Source organism: Octodon degus, unplaced genomic scaffold, assembly GCF_000260255.1.
Source record: "Octodon degus isolate 3935 unplaced genomic scaffold, OctDeg1.0 scaffold00169, whole genome shotgun sequence".
In the NCBI taxonomy this organism is placed as follows: Eukaryota; Metazoa; Chordata; class Mammalia; order Rodentia; family Octodontidae; genus Octodon; species Octodon degus.
In genome coordinates this window covers 4,590,940-4,612,705 of record NW_004524745.1, presented here as the reverse complement: position 1 = coordinate 4,612,705, position 21,766 = coordinate 4,590,940, and the positions used below count along the sequence as shown (strand labels likewise).

General features: G+C 38.2%; 1 protein-coding gene across 1 annotated transcript in view; it reads left to right on the top strand.

Annotated features, from left to right (window-relative positions):
* The window catches only part of Camk4 (calcium/calmodulin dependent protein kinase IV), a 260,080-nt gene that overhangs the window by 210,871 nt on the left and 27,443 nt on the right, over nt 1–21,766 (top strand). Inside the window, exons 6-7 of the mRNA XM_004643276.2 lie at nt 16,547–16,637; nt 18,607–18,681. Coding sequence (XP_004643333.1) covers nt 16,547–16,637; nt 18,607–18,681 — 166 coding nt within the window. The remainder of the gene's footprint in view (nt 1–16,546; nt 16,638–18,606; nt 18,682–21,766) is intronic.

Below are 21,766 nucleotides of genomic sequence, written 5' to 3'. Positions count from 1 at the left end.
TATGTTATAATTGCACTTTTTCTAAATATAGAATTTACCAGAGGCCAACAGAAAAGATTTCTGTTCTCTTAAAAACACCACAGGTCTCTTAAAATGAGCCCAAATCAAACCAGAAAAAGCCATTTCTTTGGAATCCTAAATGGCAGGGAACCAACAGCCTAGAGGGAGCTAGGAGAAAGCTTTGTTATTTTCCTTCAGTGGGACAAGAGGTGAATTAGTGGGTGAATGCCATGGTCCTCTCTGGTGTTTATATCCTACTTCTTTTCTTTGCGTTGATATTTTTCTTTCACACACACACACAAATGGATTTCCAGTATCCATTTTTCCTACATAGGGAAGAAGACTCGTCTAGAGTTTCTTTCTAGAAATGTTTTAGTCCTTTTAAAGGACTTTCTTGTACTTTTACCATCAAACACTTAAAACTAAATTGCTACACGTTAAAGTTCTGTGAGTTAGCTAAAATATTGTGAAATGCTCTGATGGGAAGGATATGCTGTCTTCATTTAGTACAGAACTTTCTTCTGTCCCTGGCTTTATGATTAAGACCAAATATTCTGGGTTTATTCAAAGTTCAGCACTGCTACGGTGGAAACAGGTGCACATTATTTTTTATATATGAAATTGAATTAATAGATTTTTATGGGAGCTAATATATTTAATAAATCACTACGACTGCCTTCCACATTGTGTTAGTACCACAAAAAAATTATTAAATAAAAAGCATTTAAATAAGACTGACTCAAGTATGTTCACTGCCTGTGCGTTGGAAATGTTAAATTTTGGGATTCCCACTCTAAATATAATCTTTTAAGGTTAATATGGGCACTAGGATTTCTAGAGTTATTCTTTTAAAAAGTTTTTTACAGTACCTGCCTTAAGGCATTTTTGGCTATCTAGAATTATTATAGTATAAAAGAAATTAATGCCCTAGTTAATTGTAGACATTTTATGTTTGTAAAGTACATATGAATTGAGACTTCCTGAGACCCAGAAGTAACTTCAACGTATTTAATCTTTCAAAGTTTTGATAAGTTGCATTTCAGCCTCTTTAAAAGAAATATCGCAGACCACAGTAGATATTTTTGATGACTTTTCTTCACAGGAAATAAAGACATTTTGGCAGCCATAAAACATGGAGATTCTCCAAATAATCAAAAGACATAGGCAAAGTTTGTTTTATAATTTTTAGAGACATCTCTTAATTAATGTTGACTGATATCTAAAAATAAAAATGTGCATATTAATGGAATACAGGTCAGGTTCAGTAGAAGTACACGTTGTATCAGGTTAAACTATTTTTTCTGCATTTGGTACAAGATTGCACTAGGCAACCTGGACATAATGATCCTTCTGTTTCAGCTTTCTCAAACGTTGGGATTACAGGTGTGTGCCACCACACCCCAGCTCTGTGGCTCCCCCAGTGAGCCCCAGGGTGGGACTCTCACAGCATGTGGTATGGGGGATCATCGAACCCGAGTCCTTGCCTTTGTCTAGGAAGGTGCTTAGACTATTGAGCTATCTCCGCAGCAGCCCAGGATGAACATTCTTAGCTCCTCAAACATTTTCTTAAGTTAAAGCTTGTAAACCCTGGGCTGGGGACATAGCTCAATAGTCTCGCAACTGCCTGGCAAGCACAAGGACCCTGGTTCGAACCCTGGCACCGCATGCTATGCAGGCTCCAAAACCAGGTGTGGTGGTGCAGGTTTGTAATCCCAGCACTGGGGAGGCTGAGACAGGAGGATCACTATATCTGAGCTGTGTAGTGAGACCCTATACCACATACATAAATTAATTAAAATTAAAAACAAAACTTTCAAAACCTTTGTCCTCTTTTATTTTGAAATATACAGGGCCAGCCAGATAGCTCAGTGGATTAAAGTGCCTGCTTAGGCAGACACAGCGATGGGGGTTCCATCCCCAGCATGCCATGCTGGCCCCGCCCCCGGGGCATGCTGAGATGGTGACTAAGACTGGGTGTGGTGGCACACACCTGTAATCCCAGCCTTCGGGAGACTGAAGACAGAAAAATCACTATGAGTCTGATCTGTGTAGTGAGACCCTGTAGACCGTATACTAAATACATAAAATAAAATAAACATGTTATCTGTAGTCACTATATTATGCAACAGTATTTAAATGACTAAGTGAACTATGCATGTTACAGCTAGTAGCGGAAAAGTAATACTCTTCCATATAATTCCTAATATCAGTTCTTTAAGCAGGTTGCTTTAGTGACATGCTTGTATAATAATTACATCCTTCATTTATATAGGATATTTTTATTAAGATAAATGTTCATTTTGAATCTGTACATCTTAAAAGACTTGTGTCATAAGTATGTAAATAGAATATTAAAATGGATAATTCATTGTTTCTTGAAAAAAAAAGATAGCCTGTAATAGTTCTTAACAATTTTTTTTCCCCTGTAGTGGGGACTGAACTCAGATATTTCACCCTGAGCAACATCTCATCCCTTTCTGTATCTTTTATTTTGAGACAGGGTCTCACTAAGTTGCTAGATTGCCCAGACTGGGTTTGATCTTGCAGTCCTCCTGCCTCAGCACCCCAGACTCCTGAGATCACAGATAGGTGTCACCATGCCCGATTTGATCCAGTTATTCTATAGATTTAATGTGTGTTGGCATCGTTATCTTACAGCCAGTCATTATCAGTCACTTTAATTTTTGTAAGCTTATTTTTATTCTCTACACCTCCAAACTTTACGTCTATTTCCTGTCCAGCACTGTTTTCTGACACTTCCAGAAAAAGGGAAGAAACCCTTATTATCCAAGGAGCAAACTGCAGTCAGTTTTTATTTAGAAACCTTAAAAACTTGCCATAGCCGCTGTCACTGTTTCCTAGCTCGGTGGCTAGTCTGGAAGGACAGGCTGATGGGGGCTGACATTTTTAATCTCTAGATGTCAGGCTGATTATTTTCCAGTTAGGTCTTCTTTCCAGGGAAACACAGTAGTAGTTGGTTAAAATAAGATTTTAAATTAGAACACAGTTCCAATTTTAGGCACAAAATATTATTTAAAAAGCATTTAAAACATCTGAAGTAACATTCTGGACAGATGGAGTAAAAGGAATTTTATTTATCCTTTTCCCTGAAACAACCAAGAATAAAAAGGTCAGCTGCATTTAAAACATGATTTTTAGACACTGGAGCTCATCAGCCCAGGGCAGTAACCTCTGGGAAAGAGAGGAAAACACTCTGCAGGCTGCAGTTGTCTGAAGAGTCAGGGCTGTGATGGGAGCAAGACACCAGGAGGGTCCCTGTCTCCTGGAGGTGAGAGGACAGGACTGGAGCCTTGGAGCCCAAGGAGCAGCTAAGACAGGGCTTTAGGGAGATCTTGTGTCCCAGGAGAGCTCACAGAGCAGAGTGCTAAGAACAGAAGACTGCAGAAAGAGAAGAAGGAGAGCTGCAGGTGCCCCCACCTTAAATCTTCAGCACAGTACTGACCGGCACTCAAATGTGAGTGAGAGAGCGCACCAAAACTAGGGAACGATGCACAGGTTAGCAAGAACTACGTCATGGTCCCCGGGCCTCCACCTGGACTCGTGCAGGTGGTTGCCATGGACCATGGGATCCAAGCCCTCAGTGGGATTCTTTGGGTTGCTGAGGTGTGGACAGACCTCTTACATTCTTCTGCATTTGACTCTTTTGAGTGAATATTATAAAATCATTATATAAATTGTGTACTATACTAAATCTATTCCCTTGAAAATCCTGACTACATCAGGGCCCAAATCATACGCTAGAGGAAAGATAGCCTCTTTAATGAATGGTATTGAGAATCTAGCTATCTGTATACAGAAGACTGAATCAAGACCAATGTCTCTCAATATGCACTAAACTAAAATCAAAGTGGATCAAACGACTAAATGTTGAAACGGAAACACTTATATTGATGGAAGATAGAATAGGTGCAGCTCTTGAAGGCAGGGGCATAAGCAAGGATTTTCTGAGCAGAACCTTGTTTGCACAGGAAATAGTGTCAAGAAAAAGCACATGGGATCACACCAAATTAAAAACTAATAAACGTCAAAAGGAACAAGCAAGTGAAAAGATAACCTGCAGAATGGGAAAAAGGTTTTACCAAGTCCTCAGACACAAGACTAATACTGAAATGACACAGGACTAATATTAATACTAATGGTACAGGACTAATACTGTATCAAAAAAATTAGACCCTCCTCCAACAAAGGGCCAAATCAAGTAAAAGGGCATGTGAAATGAACAGACGCTTCACAGAAGAAGCACAAGTGGCTGATAAAGATGAAATGTTCAACATCTCTGTCCATTCAAGAAATGCAGATTAAAACAAAACCAACATTTCATCTTACCCCAGAAAGAATGGCTAGGCTCAAGAAGTCAAATAACAAATGCTAGTAAGGCTTCAGAGAAAAGAGAACCTTGTGTTTTGTTGGTGGGGTGTAAACTAGTACAGCCACTATGGAAATCAATACAGAGATTCCTCAAAACACTACAACTAGAAATTCCACTTGACCCAACTACCCCCCTTCTAGGTAGGCATCTCCCCTGAAGAATCAAAGCTATTATATTACATTGATATAACCATATGCATGCTGAGAGTAGCACAGTTCATGATGGATAAATCTTGGAGGTGGCCTACATATTGATCAGCAGAGGAATAGATTAAAAAAAAATTGGGGGCCAGCCAGATAGCTCAATGGACTAAAGTTCCTACTTAGGCAGAGTGCAGAGGCTGGGGTTTGATCCCTGGCATGCCATACCAGCCCTGCCTTCGGGGTACACTGAGACAGCAGTTGAGATTGGGTATAGTGGTGCATGCCTGTAATCCCAGCACTTGGGAGGCTGAAAAAGGAGAATCACTACAAGTCCTATCTGTGTAGAGAGACCTGGTAGATCCTATAGGCCCTGTACTAAATACATTTTTTTAAAAAAGGAAAATAAAAATTTGGTATTTACACACAATGGAGTAGTAATGTACCATAAAGATGCATAAGGTGGAATTATTTGCAGGAAAATGGATTTACCTTGAGGTCATAATATTAAGGGAAATAAAAAATACACTAAATATTTCATATTTTTTCCTATCTGTGAAACCAAAAATATATATTTTTTTCATTTTATGTATTTGGTACAGGGTCTCCCTATACAGCACAGACTCATAGTGATCCTCTTGTTTTCAGCCTCCTCAGTGCTGGGGTTGCATGCCACTTGGTGACTGGCTCAGAGCACCCCGGTGTCGGGGGCGGGGCATCATGTGGGACCACTTGCCAAAGCAGGCACTTAGTCTGTTGAGCCATCTCACCACCCCCCAAAATAGAAATAAAAACAAAATATAAAGAATAATAGGAAGTAGAGAGACCTTTCTGTAATGGCATGGGATGGAAAGATGGAGGGAGGAGAAGAGAGGTAAAGAAAGGGAATGAAAAAAACAAAAAGAAAGGGGATGAAAAGAAGGAAGTAAGCTGTGTGGTTTGTGTGTTCCCACTCCACACAAGGAATGTGAACAGTATGTACACTAATAAAAATAACAAAGAAATAAAAATGAAAGCCATAGTACACAAATATACTAAAAGAGCTACTACAGTATATTCCATATATTCAGGAAAGTAGACAAAAAGCATAAAGTACTAAGTAAACTTACGGGTGATGATTTAAAAAAAGAAAAACACCCTAAAACCAAACATGTAGAAATGATAGCCATTATATCCAAGATTCCTTTTTTAAATATTGGGAAGAATTTGCAGCAGATTCAATACTTCGGGAAGAACAGAACAGTTAACTTGAAAAGACAGCATTAAATGCTAATCCAGGTGAAACAAAGAGAAAGAAGACTAAATCAATGAAGAGCTCACCATTTACCAATGGAGTAATATCAAATGTAAACTTAGACTTGAGGAAGAGTGAGGGGGGGACAGAATTGTACCCAAAGAAATACAATCCACAATTTTCCAAATGTTATGAAATTTGCAAAAGCTACGCAGCCATTTTGAAATTTAACAAATCCCAACATGACACCAATAACTTCATAGTTAATTTTCCTAAAGGCAGACAAGGAAAAAAAATCAGCCACAGAAGAAAGATATGTCAGTGGAAAAAATTGGAGGAGGTTTCTCATCAGTAATAGTAAAGTGAAAAGAGAGAGTGGAATGACATCTATAAGAAAAAATATTGTAGGAAGCTGATATTGTAAACAAAACAGCTTTCAAAATTGTAGAGAAATTGAGGGCGTAAAACGTACACAGCGTACTCAAATTCATCACTGGCAGACCTGAACTAGTAAAGTATACTTGGCTGTGCGCTCACAAAACTGGTTGGGTTTTTCTTTCACTTCCCAGCCTGCAAACCAATGCAGAGGTTGATACTGCATGAATTCAGAACAAGATCAGTTGCACTTTCTGTTTCTTGGCTACAGAGCCATGCAAAGTTATGAGCAGGGATAGACAGGGAGCAGCTGTTCTGACAAAGCATACTAAGAGCTTTCCTGCCCTAGGTCAAGTAGTGTCATCATTTCATTTATTTAATGAACATTATTAAATAAAAAGTGGATTCTAGCCATCCTTTGGTATTTGGTGTCTTTTTTTATGTCTGTCCATCATTGTGATCATTCACTCCTTTATGTATTATTTCATGAACATTTATTGAAGATCTTCTATATACCAGTCTTTGTGACTAGATCCCATAGGTATGAAGAAACACATGAGACGAATCCTGGTCTTAAAGAATGTGTATTTTACTTTGCTAACATGCACATGCTTAAATATGAGAGCATCCACATATCATACTAAGGATGTGAAAACACACAATGGAAGGTAGAGAAAATGATTCGTTCTGTTGTGGGATTGAAGTACAATGTTATGGAGAAGGTGCTATTAATCTCGGTTATACAGTTGTCAGTTACTGTTGCTATACTAACAAGGCTCTCTTCATGCCTAGCAACTTCTTAGAGCAACCTCAGCCTACTAATGCAGAGGTTGATTATGCTTGCTCTATGCTTATGTAGGCTTTGGGTCAGAAAATAGGAAGGAGAGTTACTTCTGCTATCTATCATCTAAGAGCCTTGGGCTCTTAGAAAAATGTAAATGTTTGAGAGCTTGATTACTAGAGGTAGCAATCATCTTGAGCTTCCTGCACTCTGCCATGTCTGTCAGTTGACTTGGTGATAAGAGACCTCAGTGGGGACTGTCAACTGGAACAACAATGTGCAGTTCATTCATGGTGGCCATGGAGTGGTGTGACGGCCTTAAGGTAGTCAGGGTTTTTACCAGGTAGCTCAGGGATACAAAACCAAAGATATAAGCTTTGTTGACTTTGGAGATCTAACCTCAAAAGTCTCTACTGTTGCCTTTGTATTCTGCTGGTTATCAGCAAACTATAATCCCATCCAGATGGAAGGCAAAGAGAATTAGACTTTCCCTCCAGGTGGAAGAGTGGCAAAGTCTGGAAGTGCATGGCTTGAGGAATACTATTTCCAGAATCTTTAAAAAATATGTTTTGGCTGCCAAGTAGGAATGTGCATAGAAGGACAGGAATAGATCATAAGTTTATAGGCCTTGGGCATGACCAGAGTTGCCCCATAGCCACAAGTTAGAGATGAATTTTAGAGAGCCATTAATATTTTATCCTAGGGAAATTAGATTTGAGCCTGAAGGCAATAAGAAGCCCTGAAAGTGACTTTTTTTTGTTTTCATATTAAGGTTGTGTGAGTTAATCTGTGATCTAAAAAGATGACAGGTATTTGGTAAATGCGATTGATTAAAAATATACTATAATACAAGTAGAGAACATTACAGACTATACTACACAATGATAATGGAGATGAAGATGAACAAGTGAATGGATAAGAATGGGTTGGTCGAGGCTCAGGAGGGAAAAGGACGCCTAAAGGATGACTCTGAGGTCGGTAAGGATGCCCGTGAGGCCCAGATACTTGGCAACTTTTACTTGAGTGGATTCCTCTGATCCTAGGATGCAAGATGAGTGTCTAAAGGGGATCTTTCCACAAATTGCTAGCCAGTCCTGTTGCTCTAGTCACAGGAGAGGGGTTTTATCTGTTCTTTGGAAGTGCTGAAGCCATCGTAGAGTAGAGGTTGAGAACAAAGACAGTGGAGATGACAGGTCACAGTGGAGACAGGACTTAAAGTGTATTAGTCATTTTTAAGTTTATGTATATTGATTCTAAATGTTCTGAGCTGTAGAAAGGAGCAGATCTGTGCAGTCTGATTTTTCTTCTGAGCAGGAAAACTGTAGCCAGAATACTGTTTTACTTTTTTCAACGACTGTATTTCTTTGTCCTGTTGGAATTTTAAAGAGATTCAAACTTCCTCCTACCAACTCCTGAGACCTTATCAATTAGCCACACACAGCCCATGGAGCACAGCACAGCTGTAATTAAAGTAAATTACTATGTAGTAGCTTTCATTGCACAATGACACCGTTTTTGTTAGGACCATAGAGAGTGTTTAATTATATGTCTAGACACCCCCTTGAATTCAGAACAGCTGCATTATTTTAATCTCTTCAAAGGAGAATTTGAGTTTTTCATAATTGTATTTTTAAAAGACTAAATGGTAAGGTAAATTTGGGGCATTCCTCTCTTTTTTTAACTCCATATTCTACTTTACTGCCTACTTGATTCAGGCATCTTTTGTACATCTATACTCTTTTTGATGTTTGATGTATCTTTTATTTGCATCTAAAAACTACTTTCTCTAATACATACCAAAACATCTACTCTTCTTTTTAAATATTTACACCATCTACAGTTTAAAGCATGATTATCTTTACTAACATCCTTTGCAGCTTCCTTGTCCTTGGAACAAGGTTTCCTTCCACCTGAGGGTGGACTGACTTCTCAATCCCGTTTCAGTCCTACCGAGTCAGTTCTCTTCACAGTGTGAAGTCTCTGTTTGGGGGCAAACTCGAGATCCCCAGAACCTGCTTGACTAGAGGATGAGGATGCAGAAGCTCCTTTAATTTATTTAGTGCCCAACCTGATGTCTTTGTCATTATAAAAACTTGCTATTTCTTTCTCGATAAATGCAGGCCATTTTTGTACCCTTTCCCAAGCTATATGTTAATTCCTATCATCTCCATGTAATTAATCAGACCATTCATAGCCTTCCCTAAAATCTCATCTTTGCTCAGGCCTGTCCTCATACAATAAAAATAAGGCAATGAATCAGTCACATGTTTATCCTCGTTAAACACTCTCAGTATATACTTGGATAGACGCCTTACAGTGGGCATTTGTTCCACTCATACACATACAGTACTGTTGACTTGTGTGTACTGATTCATGTGTGACTACATGTGCATTACTTCAGTTTTCATCATGCATTACTTCAGTTTTCATTATATTCTGTCAACCTGAGATTTATCTGTTGAAATCTGGACACATGACTTCTTCATTGCCTTTTTTGCCTGATGCCTAATATCTTAAAAAAAAAATTAATCTTTTTCTTTATTTGGTACTTACTCAGCTCAAACTTGTTGTGATCCTCCTGTCTCAGCTTTCCCAGTGCTAGAATTACAGATGTGTGCCACATGCCCAGTTTTGGTGACCAGCGTGGCATGCCCAGGGTTCTGGGCCTGCACAGTATGTAGTACCAGGGATCAAACCTGGATCTTTGCACTTGCCAGTCAGGCACTTAGAATGTTGAGCTGTCTCCCAGGCCTCTGATGCATAATTTAAAATGGCAGTCACTGTGGTGAATGAAAGCAAGAGACAGGAAAAGGAATATTGTGGGACTGCCCTGCTTCAAGATTGTATATGGTAAGATTTTTGGACTTATGTGCAAACATGAGAAGTATAGAATTCTTTATCCTATTTTTAAAATATAATCTAATTTTTAAATGTTTTTTTATCATACTACGTAGGGACTTAAAGTTCAACATATCAATACTTGATGAAAAATACCTGTTCCTTATTATGCCTAAGATGTTTGAAATGCAGTGAGATAGCGAGGTTAAGCTTGATAGCCTAAATCGTTTGATAATAACAATAAGCTTGTCTTCTGGATGGTTAGCAACCTAAGCTTGCAGACCAAAATTAGAGTAAAAGGAGGGCTACAAGGAAAGCCAACATTTTGGCCCTAGCCTTCTAAGGTCAATTAAGACTCAGGACATATGAGAACTTGTACTGTAATGTCATGTACCTCGGTAGTGTCCCAAATTTTCTGATCAAGAAGATTATGGGGCCAAAGAGGAAAGTGATCGATGATGTAGAGTGTGCCTAAGGAGAGTCACATGGGGAGAAGACACTCTCTCAGGCTTTCACAGAGAACACATTGGCTAAGCAATGGCCGTGACTCATCCACATGGCTGCACTGACAAAGGTTCTACAATCTGAGGTACAGGATCTCAGGATAAATCCTGAGGGCATTTCACTGACCTTCTCAGACCAAAAAGCTACAACTCTTGTTGCATAGGTCCTGCTTTACCTTGGTCTTAACCATCCAGTAGAAAAGTATGAAGACAAAATATAGGAAATAAAGCCATGCTGTTATGTTGAGCTGTGGGAGACTCTGGTCAATAATTTCTGACATTGCCAGTTAAACAGAAGACCCAATGCTATTATGGGCTACTGGACTCTTTTAGAATATTTTGCTGAGTTTACACACCTATAATATTCAATAACGGAACTTAGAAAAAATGGGGTATACCGATGAATGTCCATTTTGTATCTGTGTATTCAAAGTGGTTGGGATAGATATATAGTTGTATTCTCTTAATGAATAGAATGATTTGTTCTAATGGTGTTTGTAAATAGGATCACAAGTCCGCATCTTGTACAGCAATTAACCACTAAGAATATATGCAGTGTATTATTTGTTGAAACTGTACTTCTGATTTGATTTGAAACTGTCTCATTGCTATCTGTTTATCAATAAAACTTTGAAAAAAAATGGCAGTCACTAACTTCATCATTGGTAGTGAATTCAGTGTTTCACTAAAATCTTAGGTGAGTGATATTGTAAGTTCTGAGTTAAAATCTACAAAAAATATTACAGATAAAATGATATTCATGACCACTACCACATAGTTCATTCTTTTTTTTCTTTTCAGCAACAAAAACAGAAAGATATATTTCCATCTTAAGTCTTTGATCTTACAATGAACTTCTGTCTTGTTGGCTCATTAGTTGGGGTACAACCTGAGTAATTTCTGTCTGTAAGAAAAATGTCACTGAAGGCAGAGTGAATGCATGAGTTTGAAATTCTCAGTTATTCTAAAGTGAGAAAAGAAAACACTTGAGGGGCCGGGGAGATGGCTCGGTGCAATAAGTGCTTCCCTGGCAAGCGCAAGGGCCTGAGTTCAATCCCCAGTTCCGCCAAAAAAAAAAAAAAAAAGAAAAGAAAAAAGAAAAAAAAAGAAAACACTTGAGTCAAAAGTCACACAGCACTGTCATCCTCACTTTCAGTTACTTTCACTGGCAGTGAAAGGGGGCAAAGATGGGCCTTGAGTACAATCCAAAACTGCAATTTTTAGCCTCAGCCTGAAAACTCAGGCTACTTTCTATAGCTTTTCACAGCCTAGTGGCAATATCATCTTTATTTATTTTTTTTAAATTTAATTGTATTTTATTTTGAAGAGTAAAAACAAACAGAAACAAAGAAACAGGTGACATATAACAATACATATGTTACAGATTTTCAAAATAAGAATAGAAAATTAACAATGGTTATTATATTTTAAGTATTACCTATTTTTGTCATCATATCTGTTGCTCTGATTAACAAATATAGCTATGCAAAATTGGACAAATAATTGAATATTAACACTTGCTTTTAACAAACCTTAATTTTTTTTCAAAGTTTTATTGATAAAAAGATAGCAATGAGACAGTTTCAAATCTAATTGAAGTACAGTTTCAACAAATAATACACTGCATATATTCTTCTTAGTGGTTAATTGCTGTACAAGAAGTGGACTTGTGATCCTATTTACAAACACCATTAGAACAAATCATTCTATTCATTAAGAGAATGCAACTATATATCTATCCTAACCACTTTGAATACACAGATACAAAATGGACATTCATCGGTGTACCCCATTTTTTCTAAGTTCCATTATTGAATATTATAGGTGTGTAAATTCAGCAAAATATTCTAAAAGAGTCCAGTAGCCCATTATAGCATTGGGTCTTTGTTTAACTGGCAATGTCAGAAATTATTGACCTGAGTCCCCCACAGCTCAACATAACAGCATGGCTTTATTTCCTATACATAGTTCATTCTTACAGTACCTTTTAGTAAAGCTTTATGAAATACACACTTATGAAGAAACAAGAAGATGAATTTCTAACACGATGAAAATATCTATTTAACCCCAGACTGATTTATTAAGCCTGAAGAATCATACTGCAGTCAGAAACAAGAACTGGTGTCACTGTTCTTTGTGGCCTCTTCTCCTGTGGCGTTCCAGATTTCTCTTACCAACAGCATTCATAATTATCTTCTTGCCAGCCTCCCGTTAGCTTTTCCTGTGACATTGCAACCCCAGGAGGTATTTTAGAGCAAGGCCTCACTTATCCTCAAGCTGAACCTCAGAGTCATTGTAAGCTTGGTCATCTTGTGTCTCCTTGGGGTCCCGCAGGGCACCTTCAATGATACACGATAGCCACTAGTGGGCTCTTGGTCCCTCGTGTGTTATAATAGCTGGTCACATCTCTACTCCTTTTAGTCACTTGACATTTAAGTTTACATACTACTTCTATAACCACACTTGAAAGAACAACTCAAAAATGCTTCAGACATGAAGAGGATTGATGAAAACACTAACCAAAAGTCTCAACAGCCGTTCCCCAAGCTCTCCTAAGGCATATGCTGCATTGGATGTTCTGGTCAGACTCAAAGAATGTGAAGAAATTAACTGAGCCTTAGCTGCCAACTTAGTCGATGACCTTTGTAATCTTGTTGCTGTGATTTGCCTTTAAATTTGTTCCTCCATCAGTGCATAGCTATAAGTCATATTATCTAAAACTTTCCTTCTTTTATCTAGTCTAGTTCTCCAAATAATCTTTTCTTTTGTTTTGATTGCTGTGCTGTTATTGTTACTCAGTTTTCACTTAGAACACAACCATGATTTCTGTTCAAGAAAGGTGGAATAATGTGGATTCAGAACCTTCATATACTACTTTGTTAAACCAAAACTTATCAAGTCATTCTATTTGCGATTATGTAGCTATTTGTAGTGTTAATTTCTTTGCAAATTAATGAAGCTTCTAAATGAGATAAGCATTGTGGTGAGAGGTTGATATCTTCTGTTGGTCCCAAGCTATACAACTTTGAGGTATATTCTGGAGCTATAAGACCCTTCTATCTTCCACTCTGAAACAGTGTCTTCCTCCTCGGAGATATGGCAGGTTTTCTCTGCCAATCACCCAAGCAAAGCCAATCATGGTCTTTTGTTTCTGTCTCATTTCTTGTCTCTCTTTCTGCTCTCACTATGTTTCCCCTCCATTACCCTCTCCTCATCTCCCTTCTTTCTTTTTAACTTCTTCTCATTCTCTTCTCTGAGTCCATCCATAAATTTGTTGAGCAACATCTGGGAATTGTGTCATAGGCAAGTGTCTGGGCTCCACTGCCAGAGGCCTGAGTCTGCATCTCACCTTCAACACTAAGTTGTGACTGCACACCTCAGAGCCTCTTCGTGCTTTCATTTCCCCATTTGCAATTCAAACACTATATGATTTGGCTTGCAGAGCTATTGGGAAGATTACGTAAGTTTATAGGAATAAGATTTTTATAACAATGCTGATAGGTTTCCATTGCCTACTGTTCCTTCTGTCGTAGCACATGTTGATGGCTTCTGCAGAGACCCTTCCACTGCAGGGCAGTTCCATCTCTCCAGTTCTTCAGTTGCTTGTTCTCACACTGTTTCTTTTGAAGCACAGGGGATGTCACCTGCCAAGAAACAGTCCCACGGAGAGTTTTTCTAAGGAAATGCGAGCTGATTTCCTTCTGCAGAATCCACAATGGGCCTGTGAGAAATATGCATCCGCTTCTAGCTGTTATTTGAGAAGAAATAAATCTCATTCAGGCCTTCTCCTTTCTCACCAGCTCCAACCGTCCTCGAATCTTCCTAGTTTTTATCAGTGAGCCAGTTATCAGCTCTTACTTAACTCACCAAGTGGTTTTTTGTTTTGGATTAGGAATCAAACTCGTGACCTCATACTTGCCAGCCAGGCACTGTGCTGCTGAGCTATATCCCCAGCCAGTAATCTTGAAGCTACTTTACCACCACTAGCACCACTTTACTTGAGGAGAGAAAAGGGATTCCCTGCCTTCTCGGGCAGCTTTTGTTCTCTTAATCCCACAGGAAAACGTGCAAAGGAAATGAACAGTCCCTTCACAGAAGATTAAAAGCTAAAGGATCAATAAGTGTATGGAAAGGCTTAGATATTCTAGTTATCAGAAAGAGATAAATAAAATCAAATGTAAGACAATCTTTACACTCCATTTCATACTGTAGCTCAGCAAAAGATAAACCATAGATTTAACAAAAATTTACACACAGATGTACACACACACACATTTGGGTAACTGAAAAATTGATTTGGCCATTGAGAATAGTGATTTTGGAATATATATCAAAATTAAAATTCTGTGTACTTTTTGACTCCACTACCAAACCAGTGCTATATATCTGTCCTATGAACATACCAGCAGAGCTATGTAAATATGCCCATGATAGTAGATTATTACTGTTGTGTTACCTTTCCTGTTACTGAAAAAAATACTGAATAACCACAGTGAAGGAAGAATTAGTTGGTTTGGTTCCTGGTTTCAGAGAATTCAGTCCATGGTTGGCTGACTACAGGGAAGAAATACTGTGGTGGGAAGGAGTGGTAGTGCAGGACTCCTTAGTTCATGATGGATGAGAAGCAGAGAAGGAGGCAGCACCAGAGGGGAAGAGGCCAGAGACTAGCAACGGTACCTGCGGTCCCACCTCCCTGACTCACTCATACACACCCATGAGTGCAGCTTACTAATCTAGGCAGCTTCTAAGCCAATCAAGTTGATAGTTAAGGGCCGCCCAGATAGCTCAGTGAACTAAAGCGTCTGCTTAGGCAGAGCGCAGCAGCTGGGGTTCGATCCTCAGCCTACCATGCCAGCCCCATTCGAGGGCACACTGAAACAACAATTGAGCCTGGGCGTGGTGGTGCATGCCTGCAATCCCAGCTCTTGGGAGACTGAAAACAGGAGGATCACTAAGAGTCCAAACTGTGTAGTGAGACCCTGTAGACCCTGTATCAAATACAACAACAACAACAAAAAGTTGACAGTTAAGCTTCAGCACTACAACTGAATTATTTATAAGTTTTTTAAAAACTGAAATCAACTTGGATGACCATCAGAACATACAACAAACTTACAATGCACCCAACACAGTAGATGCAAGAGTCCAATAAAATAATCTGAAGTGGTAGCAAATGTTTCAGACATTTTCAGACACATAAAAATTCCTATTAATGGGGCCGGGGAGATGGCTCAGTGGAATAAGCGCTTCCCTGGCAAGTGCAAGGGCCTGAGTTCAATCCCTGGTTCCAAAAAAAAAAAAAAAAAAAAAAAAAAATCCTATTAATGACACATTTAAGAAAATTGAGATGTTTCCTTGTAAACATAGATTTTCACGTTTGTAAATGTATAGAAAAAATTCAAACCAACTTTTTGAAAAGAGAATTAAACTGATGAGTTACTTTTGAAGAGGGAACTAGAACTGGGGAAGACAGAGCAGGTAGGACTGCAGCATTTACCATGAGAAGATGGTAAGTAGATGACTGTGTGGAATTCTACAGAATACTGAAAAAGCAAGTAGAGCTGCTAGAAATGATCTTTAAGACTTACCTGAATGATAACTTGCAATTGCTGTATTGACAGTTGGGTTTACCAACTTTCGAGTCTAAGAGTATTCATCATCCTCAAACTATTTATCTTATTAAAAATAGTTCTGTATACTGGAACGTATCTGAATGTTTATTCAAGCAATAGACATAAATGTTTTGCTATGATTGTAGGTTTCTATAGTTACTCACTTATGCTTTTCAGATATAAACTAGACAAATTCTAATACATAGCACCTTGACTTTATTGTCATAATAATAATTAACGAATTCTGGTTGCTATGGTAATATGCCTAATAAGAAATGTAATATTCTTTGTGGAACAAATATTTCATTCTGGAAATTAATTCTGTGTAATTTAAATTGATTTTTATATTTAGTTAATGACATAATTTGTGTGTGTGTGTGTGTGTGTGTGTGTGTGTGTGTGTGTGTGTTTGTATGTCTTGTGCTGGAATTGAATACAGGGCCTCCTGCATGCTAGGCAAGTGTTCTGTCTCTATGCCCCATTGCTAGCACTGATGAGTTACTCATTAATGTGTATAAATGAAAACATGTTTTCCTTTGTGATATTTATTTTTAAAGCATAATGTGTGTATATTATATAATACACAAGATTATAACAGTTCCTAAAAGATTAAATATGGATGCTGGAACCATAAACAGAATTATGCACATGTCCCTTGTTTCCCCACATGCAGTACTTACATGAAAATGGGATCGTCCATCGCGACCTCAAGCCAGAGAACCTTCTGTATGCCACCCCAGCGCCAGATGCACCACTTAAAATTGGTAATGCCATTTTCTGATGTCTCAGGACTTCTTTTTTCAGACCAGAAGAAATGTGTTGTGTGACATTTTGTAAGATTGCTCCATCCATCCTCACCTCCATCCAGCTTCCTCTGCTATTTGACATTTTGGAGGGCTGATGCCTTGGCTTGGAAGCCTGCTTTCTTTCCTGGACTGTGAATCTGTCAATCAGCACAAAACATTAGCTTTTCATTGCTGGACACACATGAGAATCACAGCTTTTAAGGGTGTAAGAACCTCAGGACACTGCCTTGTGTTTAGTAGATAGACTTATAGTGAAAAAACAGAAAGTTAAACATTTCTTTTAAGTTATTGACTTATTCCACAAATTACTTGGAGTTTAATCAGATGATCAAGAGCTTTGGCACAAAATGCTTAGTACATATTAGTGACCCTGGACCCTGAATCATTTGCTTACATGAACAGAGATAAATTAAGGCCTGTTTTTCTCACAGTGTTCTCTACAGGACCCCTGGTGCTTCAGCGGCGTGAAGTGCGCCCTTTGGCCCTGGGGGTGGGGGGCTGTTGAGTGATTTGCAGAGATGCTAAAATTAGTCAAGTCTTTAGGAAATTCCAATTTAAACAAAATTTTAATTTCTTCAGCACTTGTCAGAACCGTACAGAATATTAATATGCAGGCTGACATGTAATTTACCACAAGGCTTTTCTAAAGATTTATCAAGCCCCACCCCCAAACATTGTGAAGAACTACAAAAATAAACTTAGAGAAATTCTGATCTACTCAAAGAAGCCTTTAAAGCAGCATTTTAGGAAAATAACATATTTTTCAAATAACCTCCCAAAAGCATCTTAATTTCAAAATAAAATGTTAAAAAAACTTGGATGAATTCTCCTTCATTCTCCTGTGCATTTCTGGTGCTGTCCTGGTACACTTGGCGTTTACAAGTGTTAATACCTTTGAAAATTAAGTTGTTCTATCACAGAAGAGCTCACGGAACAGGATTTGCTTCATGAATTCAGGAACTTAGAGAAAAACCCTGGCAGGCCTGCTGGGCAGCCCGCCTGTTCCCCTAATCACTCCTGAAAGCCAGTGGACAACAGGGAGTTTACATTTCCTTTGACATCACTTTCAAAGATTTGATCCTTCAAGAAATGTCTTTAAGTGGATGGAGAGATACTAATTTAAGCAGGAGCCTTTCTTTCTGAAGGGCTTCCTGCTGCTTCTCTTGATAAGAATCAGGCACCTCTGGAAGTGTGGATTTATCTTTGAAGTCTAAGCCAGCATCCATGCTGTACCTGCCTCTCTTGAAGAATGGCCTTGAGTTCTTTCCTGTTGTTTCCCCTGAGAGATGGAGCCCAGCAAATAGATTATAATGGTAGCGACTCTGATAATATCTTCCCCAGCTAATAATTCTCTGAGGAATAAATAAAAAGCTTTTTTTTTTTTCCAAGAAAGGTATTATACTGGTCTTCTGACAGGAAATTCTTATCTGTCAAGTATGTTGGAGATTGATGTTATTTATTTTCAATCACAATCAGCCTTTTGATATTTCCATCTATTTTCATGACATTTAGGAAAGTCTAATTTTTTCTGTCTATACCTGTGGTTCCGAATTATATCTATGTCTATATTATCCCTTATATTTAGGGTCACACTAATCTCAGAATTAATAACATTAGACAATTATTACAGTGATTAAGGAAAAAATAGCCTATTTTATAGAAGTAGAGATTATAGAGAACAGCAAAGACTAAATATAAATATACTTGTCCATGTATTTAGGAACCATATTTTTCTCTGAATTAAAAATTTAAATTTTTCTTTTGGCTTCCTCTCTTAGGCACCTAATCCCGGAACACATTCACCTCACCATAAAATACAAAAGCAAACAAACACATAAACAAATTAGATCTATTTTCAGAGCGCAGAGGTGTGTGTAACAGCTTTGAAGAGATATGCTTCATTCGATTTTTGTTCTTGTCTTGCTAGCTGACTTCGGACTCTCTAAAATCGTGGAACATCAAGTGCTCATGAAGACAGTGTGTGGAACCCCAGGGTACTGTGGTACGCTCTTTAATACTGAAATTTATCTTCATGGATATCCATTCTTATTTACTTCTTTTTATTTTTGATTCCTAATGTCTCTGTTTATAAGCACTTACAATTTGGTATGCATCTCTATGAGAAGTCGTATAGAAATGATACATCTCGTCCTGTCCTTCCTGAGGGATTCAGCAGTATTAGCTTTAGGACACCTCTAAATGTCATTTGGGTAGGAGCTATACTTGGGCCAACTCAAGAGAAAGAAGATAATCACCAGAAAGTTCCACATGTAAGCATTTTATAATTTAATTTTGATAAATTAATTTCCCTGGTAAACTTAAAATACTATTTCTTTGCAACTCAGTAAGGATGTTGGTCCATTCAGTCTGTTGTAACAAATGTCCTTAGTCTAGGAATTTATAAATAACAAAAAAAAAATTATTGCTCACAGAGCTGAATGCTGAGAAGTCCAAGATTTAGGCACTAGCAAGTTTAGTGTCTGATGAGAGTTGACTTTCTGGTTCATAGATAGTGCCTTCTAGTTTTGTCTCATGTGGCAGAAGAATTCATAGTTTCTCTTGGTCTTCTTGCATAAGGAGCTGTACCTTTGTAACCTAATCGTGTCCCCAAAGCCTTACATCGAAACTGTCAATTTGGTAGAGATTAAGATTTCATGATATGAACTTCAGGTGACATTATATATATATGATGTGGCATTAAGAATGGAGTTCAGAAGCTGAGCATAGAGCTCAGTGGCAGAGTGCTCCATCTAGAAGTGCAAGACCCTGGGGTTCAGTCCCCAGTACCTCAAAAAAACTGATGTTGGGTTATACAGCTTATTGCCTCTATCATAAACTTACAAATCATGTTTCACAAACTTAGGAGAAATATGAAAACCATTGCACTCTATCATGCCTGACATATTATTAACTTGTTGGGGTTTGATATCTTTTTTTTATTTTTCCTATTTTGCGTTAGGACTGTTCTGTTGGCATTCTCTCCGTGGGCCTTCCCTCCTACTGGTGCCATATGTACTTTCCCTGCCTCTAATTTATATTGCTTTATTTGTCCTCTTGCTTTATTTCTTTCATGTCTCCAAGATGTAAGGGTTCAGCTAAATTTGCCACCATGTGTCAAACAAGCTTGCTCATTTATTATCACTAATTGCTAACCAATTGATAGGACTGAAAGAGAATTGAGAAAAGAATGATAAAATAAATGAAGGATTCCCCACTAGAAGAAAACTGATGGACAACTTAATAATAATTATCTAATGCCAGGCACTAAGTATTCCCAGCAGGTGGGCAGTTTGCAGCAATTTCCTGAGAACTGAGCAGCCTTGGATTAGGGAAGATCAGAAAAAGAGTAAACCAGTGTTCTCTAAGGAGTCCCTCTGTGACTGTGAGCAAGCAGTAGCCTTTCAAGGTCTGTAATTATACTTATGACAGCACTTCTTATTACAGCATTTCAGAGTGGGCATTTTATGAAAGAATGATTCATTCATTGATAAAATAAACAGTAAATGACTAATAGACTCCATAGTAACCACTAAGGTTACAAAGATAATCACATATGCTCTTGTTCTTTAACGATTTCATAGACTATAAAAGAAGAGACACTTATATGTAATAATACGTAGTTTGTTGTGATGAGTTCTATGTTTATCTGAATCAAATGCCCAGAAATACAGAAGGAAGGAAATTGTTAGTCCTGGCTAGAAATGTCTTACAGAGGAGGGAATTAGAGCTGGTCACTGGTGGGCGGGTAGAAGTTCAACAGGGAAGGATGGTCATAGGCATACTTTGTCTGTGAGCACAGGGAAAGAAGTCATCAGGGAATGGCAGCACCTTGCTGTTGCAGAGACTATTTGTCACTCTGCTACTTTATACAGATGGAACTTAGAGTCCTTAGTGCGGACGTACAGATAGAGTGAGTTATCAAGGAAGGGTAGACCGCATTTTTGAAGAATCTGTGCCTCAGGCCAAGAAATTCAGATGATTTGGTGTAATATTTATGAAGCAAAGATTTACTTTTAAGATGGTATTTTGAAATCAAGTTTGTGTTTTATAAATATGTGGAGTATGATGCATTATAGCAGATGGATTTGAGGAGAAAAGAGGGTCAGGAAGATAGCTCAGTGGCATAAGTGCCTGCCTAGCAAGCATAAGGTCTTGAGTTTAACCTCAGGTACCAAAACAAACAAACAAGCAAACAAAAAAAGAAAAACACACAGACTGAGGAGAAAAGAAATGGTAAGAAAACAGACAAATTAAGAAGCTATTGTAAATTTCCTTTCATAGCCTTTTTTTGTCCGTGTGTGTGTGTGTGTGTGTGTGTGTGTGTGTGTGTGTGTGTGTGTTTGAGACAGAGTCTCACTATGCAGTTCAGGCTGGCCTTGAGCACACTTTGTAGCCCAGGCTAGTCTTGAACTTGCAGTGATTCTCCTGCCTCTTAGGTAATAGATTACACTGTACCCAGCTCTCATAGTCTTTACAGTCAGAACTGTACACATGTGTGTCGTTTCGCAAGTAGATTCTCAGTGGATAACATGGGGTTTTTGGATAACATGTTTGACCTATTCACAAACCCAAGAATCTTTAGAAGTAAAATTATTGTAAACTGTTGTTCTCACCTCTTGTCCTTGGTATAAACAGACCTGTTTTGTAAGCAGTGTCATTTTGTAATGAAGGCCTATTTCTTTTTTTTTTTTCTCTTTCTTTATTGTTATTATTATTACTATTATTATTATTTGCCCTGCACATGTGCATATCACCTTAAAGACTGTGTAGTAGGGTAGGAGGTTGTTGAGTGTTGACAGTGATCAAGGTGACCTTCCCAATCTACTATAGCAGTTTACTAGGAAGGGGTAATTTGTTATAATGTAAAAGATAAAAGTGACACACCCAAAAATCTTCAAGTAGGATATAATATGCTGGGGACCAGGAATATCACTCAGTGGCATAATCACCTGCCTGGTAAGTTCAATATCCTGAGTTCATTCCCGATACCAAAAATAAAGGGTAGAATATGCTTCATCAGAGGACTGTTTTGGGAGTAGATAGAAAAAGTGTAAATGCTTTGTGGACTCAAAAGAGCTGAGGAAAAA